A 7633-nucleotide genomic window follows, 5' to 3' on the forward strand; every position below is an offset into this window, starting at 1 on the left:
ACTTTAACTCTTTCATTCTCTTTACTTTTTAAAAATTTTTTAATGTTTTATCTATTTCTGAGAGAGAGAGAGAGAGAGAGAGAGAGCAGGGGAGGGGCAGAGAGAGAGGGAGACACAATCTGAAGCAGGCTACAGGTTCTGGGCTGTCAGCACAGAGCCTGATGCAGGGCTCAAACCCACAAATTGTGAGATCATGACCTGAGCCAAAGTCGGACACTTAACTGACTGAGCCACCCAGGTGCCCCTCATTCTCTTTATTCAACTATAGCTCTTCCCCTTTCTTCCATTTTACTGCACATCCCCCTCCACTTTATTCCATGTCACCCACCTTTCCCTTTATGCCCCATCACCTCCACCTCTTTATTCTCCATCACCTCTGCTTTTTAGTCCCCATCACCCACCTTTTGTCCCCATCACCTCCATCCCTTTACCTCACATCACCCACCCTTATCCCACATCACCCTTTGCCTTCATACTCCATCATCTCCTCCTTATTCCCCATAACCCCTTCTCTTTTGTCTTTATCACCTCCAACACTATTCCCCAACATCTCTCTTCTTTATTCCTTACCCCTCTCCTTTATTCTGTGTCACTTTTTCCCTTTATTCCCCATAACCCCTCCTCTTTATTCCACACCACCCTGCTTTAGTCCATTCCTCCCCATCCCTTTATTCCATGTCACCCCCTCTCCTTTATCCCTCTTCCCTACCTCTCTTTCCCTTCAGCTCCAGTCAGAGTTTCCCAACTCACCAATCCAATTTTCAAATTTGAAACACACACACAGAGTAAGCCATGAGTATGCTGCTGTCACAACACAGATGTTTATTAATGATTAAATGCCAGAGAAGTTTTAACAATCACAAATCTTCGAGCTCTGCGGTTGTTACCCATTATGTGATCAATTTCTATCCCTCAATACAATACATTCTTCATTCTATGAACTTAGCAGTTGTTACCCCTCAATATCAGCTATAATTTTGCATGTCATACATAACCCATATCTGCATGTTACCAGACCATGTCCCGCAAATTTGTACCGTCCTGCATAGAGGAGCTACAGAGACGATAGGTAAGAATGTTTGGAATCAGGTGACTTTAACTACTTGGAACTATGTGTCTCTACCTAACTAGCTGTTTTGCTGACAACAGGGTGTGAACCCAGCTGTCCGTAAAACAGATCTAGGTAATAAAATCAAATTTTTCCTCTAACTTTTGACCCCAGAAGGCTAGTTAGGCTTACATTTGAGGTTTCCCTGTTAGCGTGACCTGAGCAAAACTGCACAGAATTTTGGGGGTGGCTGTTTAATGAGTCATTGGTCTAAATAATTTGGGGGGAGCAAAAAATCCTGAGGTGGTGGAGTTGCTGCGGGGACATGGCTATGAGTTGGTGTGACATGGTTTAGCATTAATTGTTTGTCAGCTGTCAATAGGCTGACCTAACATCCTAGCATGCCTCTTGAGGGCCTTTCCAATTGAGCTCTCGGGAGGAGGGAAGGAAAGTCAGGAAAAACATGCAATTCCCTTTTTTGGGGGAGGGAAAGCACCTCGAGATTTGTGAGCTTCTCTGGGACAAGATGTTTACCACAAATGTCACATCTATTAAAGGACAGGCTGTAGTGTGGGAAAGCCAGGATCAGGGGTAAAAGAGAAAGGCAAGGTAGCACCAGGGAGCCTGGGCATGACACAGAAACATCTCTGCTTTTACTAGCTGAAGGGACCAAACATCCCCAGTGAAGGGGCTGACAGTGTGTTTGGAATTCTCAGCCTGACCCGAGCATCAGGTGGAAATCCTTCTTACCCTCAGATCTTTACCCTCAATGTTTTCTGTGACATCTCAGGTCTACCCCCACCCTTTTCCCCTGTCTGGCACCTTATAGAAGGAAAAACATCTAAGGAAAGAAGTAGCTGATGCCAGTTTTGGCCTCCTTCTCCCGGGGCACACGGAGCAATGGGCGGTCTTGCTCCAGAATGGGGGGGTTACCCGCTCCTTCCTCATCGTCATGGGAACGGGCATTGCCAGGAGGCACAGCTGGCTCCTCAGAGGAACCTGGAAAATAGTAACAGTGTTAACTTCTTATGTTTCTAGACTTCATACTTTGCACAGCACACAAGGGACTAAGACCTAATTTTGCACTTCAAATACAATATGAAGCAAGAAGCTAAGGTAGGAAAGATTATCCCCATTTGACATGTTAAGAAAACTACAGCCTAACAGTGGAACACCGATCTCTAAATCTAGGTCCCCTGTAGAAGGTGGTTGGGGTGGGGCTGGGTTAGAGAACAAAACGAGTGAGACAGATACCCCGTGCTTACAGCAAATGAACAATACCATCCAGCAGGTGGGGAAGAAGGTGGCCTCCTAACAACCACAACCCTACAACCAGCCTAATTTTACTAAGCAAATGAGTAAAAGCTGGAGCCGAAAGCTTACAGCATTTTATGAAGGGGAGAAAGCAGGTATTGGTCATCAAAGACTCTGGGGAGGATTTGTGGTCCATGATTTGACTAGGCTAAGACATGTTTTTAAGGTGGGTGGTATTTACAGGAAATGTAACATCTGCATCTTTGTGGAACTTTATTGCCTTTGGATTCCAAACTTCTCTAGAATCAAGATCATTAGGCATTGGGACAGCTTCCACATTCATGATTTCTTCAAGACTGACAGTAAGGCCTGGCTGAGGGTCTGGAATTGTGTTGAGAATGGAGACATCTTCAGGCTCTGGAACCAAACTGGTAACTTCATTCTCTTCAAAAGTATTAGCTTGGTCTTTCTGAGAACTGGGAATTTTGTTGTGAATTTGAGCATCCTCAGACTCTGGAACCACATTAAGAATTGAGTCTTTTTCAAGACTGGGGTTTTCTTTAGAGTCTTGGATTCCACCAACATCAGAGGCTTATTCATGTCCTGGGATTTCTTCAGCATCTGAGGATTCTCCCTGGTCTTGAATTTCATAAAAATCAAAGACGTCTTCAGGGTTCGTTACCACATGGAGAGTTGGGTCCTCTTCAGGGTTGGAGTCTTCCCCACAACCTGCAATTCCACTGAATTCTGGAGTTTCTTCCTGATCTGGAATTTCTTCAGTGTCTGAGGTTTCTTCATTATTTGGGACTCCATCAAGAGCTGGCACCTCTTCAAGATTGGGATCTTCTTCAGAGTCTGTGAGTCCATTAACCTCTGGGGATTCTTCATAATTTAGTATTTCATGACCCACAGGGGCTTCCTCAGGGCTTGGCACCACATGAAGAGCTGGGACTTCTTCAAAATCAGGGTCTTCATCAGAATCTGAAATCCCATTGACCTCTGGGGCTTCTTCGTGGCCTGGAATTGCTTCAGCATTTGAGGATTCATCATTTGGGACTTTATCAAGAGCTTGGAACTCTTCAAGATTGGGATCTTCAGAATCTGGGTTTTCATCATTTTCTGAAGCATATGCATGGTCTGGGATTTCATCAGTATCTTCATTGTTCGGGATTACATCAAGATAGGGAATTCCTGCAAGGTCAAGGTTTTGGTTGTCTTCAAAATCTGGCCCTTCTTCAAGGCTTTGGTTTGAGTTTTCTCCAGGATTTGGGATTTCTTGCACATCTGGGGCTCCTTCAGGGTCTGGGACCATATCAAAATACGGTATTTCTTCAAAGTCTGGGATTTCAATGAGTTCAGGAATTTCATCATCAGGGTCTAGAATATCTTCAAGGGGAAGAAGATCATCAAAATTTAGGGTATCATCATCGTTGTCATCATCATCATCTTCTTTTTCTTCTTCTTCTTCAAGCTCTGGTATGCATTTAAGATGTAGGCCTTGAATCTCAAGGTCATTTGGGATCTCAAGACCTTTAATTTCTCCAAAGATTACTCCTTGACTGAAATATTCAAATACTAGCTCTTCATGGCCTGACACATCTTCTTCAGAGGATTTATCTTCCTCAAGGGGCTCATCTTCAGCAAGGACCTGGCCTTCAGGAAGGGCCTGACCTTCAGCAAGGGCCAGACCTCCAGCAGGGAACTGACCTTCATCAAAGGGCTTGCTCTGAGCAAGGACAGCAGCCTGGGCTTCGGCAGAAGTTTCCACTGGATCAGAAAGTAAAGCATCCTCTTCCATCTTTATGCGAGCACTCCTGGGTGGGAATGAATTTGAAAAAGCAAGTCAGTTTTCATACTTGGGTTGCCTAACATGATGGTGGTGTCAGATTGGAAGCCACCATAGGAGATTCTGATTCAGGCTAAGCTTAAACAATCCAAGAAAACACTCACTGGATCTTCCTCAAATTCCTGCGTCTGATAAAATCCAGGGCTTCAGGACTGGATTTCCACACACGCTTAGCAACCTGCTTCTGAATGTTGGGAGGTACCTGAGGGTAAAATAAGCAATGTTAGCCTTTATTACACAACATTTTAAAATATATACTCCTCTCTATCAGGTATCCAGGACTGAAGACACCATTGACCGCTGAATGTAGGAGGAATTTCTGGAAGACTTAGTGGCTGCCTGCTTTGGCTACCTTCAGGGATGCATGTAAGCCCTCACTTGACTTGTGAATAGGAAAGAGAAAGCTATGAAAGAAGTTTGTCCAACAGCTCCCCTTACCTGGAAAAGAATATCCCAATTATCAATCATGGCACGGACCACATTGACAGAAGCAACATAGTGGTCAATCCCCAATCTTGTTTTCCTGGACTCCCTCTTGGCAAATCTCCCTTTTTTCAGGAGAGCAGATCCAAACACCAGAGCCAAATTGGTGGAAGTCATTCGGTTGCCTGAAACCTACAAAAAGGAAAGCAGATAGTGATCAACTCTGAAACAATAATGGAAGTAACACAAATATGAACGTCTCCTTTTGTTCTTGATTCCTTCTACCGTCTGTCTCTGTCTCTCTCTCTCATACACTCCCATACATGTCCCCTACTACAGTTCTCACTACCCTTCTCCAGAGGTTTTTACCAACTGTCCGTCAATGCCAATGGAGTCCTCGCAGTTCTCAGTGATCTTATGCAGGGCCTTCAGCAGACGCTCCAAGGTATCACTGTGGCAGGGTGGCATCAGGTAAACCAGCAGCTGCAGGGCAGAAAGCTGATCCTGTGGCTTTAGAGCTAGAAGAAGGAAAGCAGGGGTTGGCTCAGGGGCTAGCCTTGACAGCAGCCTAATACCCAAAGAGATGTTATTATGCTTGAAAACTGAGGAAGGGCTATGGAGGAAGTACCCAGGCATCTTGTCTTTGCTCATTCCCAAAGCATTTGAGCTCAGGAGCCCTAAAAGCAAGAAGTGCTCCCATCAAAAGCAGACCCCTTCTACAGAACCTAGGTCCTTCTTTGCCATGAGATGACACACATAGCTTTAAGAAGTTCTAGAGAAATCTCCAAACAATAGACTTACAATGGACTATTCAGAGATATAGGGAAAGTAATCTGGATAGGTGTTTCCATCTTCTGATGTTTATTCTGTTTTAGTTCCCTGGGTTCCTGTAGCCAGAGCTCTGTCCCTAGGCTGCCATACTCCCGTACTATTTCTTCTCCTTGCCTGAAAAGTTACAGCAGAAGACTCACTTGCTGTCAGGAGGAAAGACATGTACAGATCATCTGGCAGCAGAGAGTCCTTCATGTCACGGAAAAACTCCTTGAGGAGTGCAGCCACATCATGCACATTCTGATTGTCATCCAGCACTACATCCAGACCCTGATCAAATTCTTCACGGAGCTAGAAAAAAAGAGAGAGAAGACATGGACTCTGTCTCCTGCTCATCACATGCTTCCCTCCTGGCATTTCCTTCCAGAAGTCTCAAGCTTCAGCGGAGGTCGCTGGCAATATGGTGTGCCTGAGGGGCTAGAAAGAAGACCTTGATCCCCCCCACCAGGCATGAAACTCCCCTCACATCTGTGGAGGAGACCCCCCCCACACACACACACCGTTTTTCCCTCACTCAGGGAACATAGGTGTAAACAGAGCCAGCTTACCTGACGCACTCTCTCTGCTGAGTATTCCAGGGTGAAAATCCCCACTGTGCTTAAGCCTGAAAGAAAAGACCAAGGGATGCTAAGTACCTCTGGTCCCCTTCCCCATAGCATTTCCCCTCTCCCCACCTGAGTCTCATTCCCAATTGGTGGCCCGGGAATGTTCCCATCCTTCACCCTGTGACCTCTTTTCTCTACCCATTTCTAGAACACGATTCTTTCCCTTTAATTGCTTCCTACCTTGATTAAGCCATCATTTAATCCTTGATTAAACCATCAAGGCCCCCTTACCATGTTTCTCAATGAAGCTGCAGCAAGCCTCAACAACCTGGGGAATTTGTTTAGCAATCGGATTGAGGCTCATTTTCCTTTTGGATCCCAGAAGTCGCTGGCCAATCGGAAAGGAAATCTTGGAAAGTTGCAGGGTCTGCAGCAGCAGGGCCCCATCCTCCAGTTCAGCCAGGCTGTCCACGGATACTGCACCCTGTGGAGAAGTCCAGACTATCTTAATGTGGGGGAGCAGGAGGGTCACTTCGGACCTTCCTGGGGATTGTGTCACGTTCACAACAGGAGACCTTCTCTCCGTGGGAAGCCAATTACACCCTCCCCCCTCCAGACACACATGTTCTGTTCAGCCCTACCTCCCTCTGAGGTCACAGGCCTTGACCCTCCCACCCCGCATTGCTGGACACCTCAGGGACGGCCACAGCTTGGAATCTGGAGGGTTTAACTCACTCGACGCCCACGGCGAGTAAACTCCCTGGGCAAGGTGGGCTCATCCCGTCTGCGACTGAAAAAGCGCCTGATGCGGCCAAACATCCTTTGCACCACGTTTCCCCGACGACGGCCCGAAGCCTGACCGGTGGATTCTTCAATCTGCATCGCGGCTGTTAGTTCAAGATGTTTGCGGCGGGGAAGCTCCTTCAACAGCACCTCTTCCAGGCGAATGCCAAACGTCTTGAGTGATACGACTGGGGAGCCAGGGAAAGAAAGAACGAGAAACGTCAATGCTCCGCAGCGTTTAAATCAGGAAGAACTGCAGGGGCTGTAGCGCTCCTCTAAGCAACAGCCTGCAACCAACCCCACCCCTCCAGACCCGCAGCGCCCCTCCCTGGGGAGGGAGCCAGAAAGACCCTGCAGTGGTTTGGCGGAAGGACTCAGCTCCACTCAAATTACCCCGACGGGGCTCAAGGTCCTTAGGTCCTGCCAGGGGGGTGACAGCCTTGAAGCAATGAGGGCAGTTTCTTCTGGGCGACTGTCTGGGGTGGATCCACGCAGAAGGCTTAGGCAGATCTGCTGGGACCGCCCAGCGTCTGCAGCGAGTGCGCCATTTCCTGAAATCATCCCAATGGGGTTGTGTGTAGGGGTGGGGGGGATCGAGTGCCCCTAGAAGCCATGGGCACCGCCGGGTCTCCAGTAGCCAGGGACACAATACGGGGGTGGGGGGCAACAGCCCATTTATTTCCTAAGAAAAGTACGAGAGCCCCTCACCCCTCTGCTGTCCTCTCAGAATCAGAAACCACTTCTCCAAGGTGTTTGGACGGTCAATAGGTAGAGCTATGGGAAGAGAAAGAGAAAAGACACGCACGCTCACACAAATAGGATTTGATAAATGACGAAAACATCGCAATGTATGGATCCGCGGGGTAGGAGGGGAACAAGCAGCTCCGTCCGGCCCGCTGAAAG

The 7633-nt window shown here is 47.3% G+C and overlaps 1 protein-coding gene across 1 annotated transcript in view; it reads right to left on the minus strand.

Annotated features, from left to right (window-relative positions):
* Positions 1-1512: 1512 nt before the first annotated feature.
* ARHGAP36 (Rho GTPase activating protein 36) overlaps positions 1513-7633 on the minus strand; it is an 8368-nt gene continuing 2247 nt past the window's right edge. Inside the window, exons 3-12 of the mRNA XM_077769598.1 lie at positions 7439-7504; positions 6683-6918; positions 6239-6431; positions 5951-6006; positions 5543-5693; positions 4941-5089; positions 4587-4763; positions 4253-4350; positions 4010-4116; positions 1513-2047 (exon numbers count right to left, since the gene is read on the minus strand). Coding sequence (XP_077625724.1) covers positions 1890-2047; positions 4010-4116; positions 4253-4350; positions 4587-4763; positions 4941-5089; positions 5543-5693; positions 5951-6006; positions 6239-6431; positions 6683-6918; positions 7439-7504 — 1391 coding nt within the window. The 3' untranslated portion in view covers positions 1513-1889. The remainder of the gene's footprint in view (positions 2048-4009; positions 4117-4252; positions 4351-4586; positions 4764-4940; positions 5090-5542; positions 5694-5950; positions 6007-6238; positions 6432-6682; positions 6919-7438; positions 7505-7633) is intronic.

The sequence above is a fragment of the Crocuta crocuta genome, unplaced genomic scaffold, assembly GCF_008692635.1.
Source record: "Crocuta crocuta isolate KB4526 unplaced genomic scaffold, BGI_CrCroc_1.0 scaffold789, whole genome shotgun sequence".
In the NCBI taxonomy this organism is placed as follows: Eukaryota; Metazoa; Chordata; class Mammalia; order Carnivora; family Hyaenidae; genus Crocuta; species Crocuta crocuta.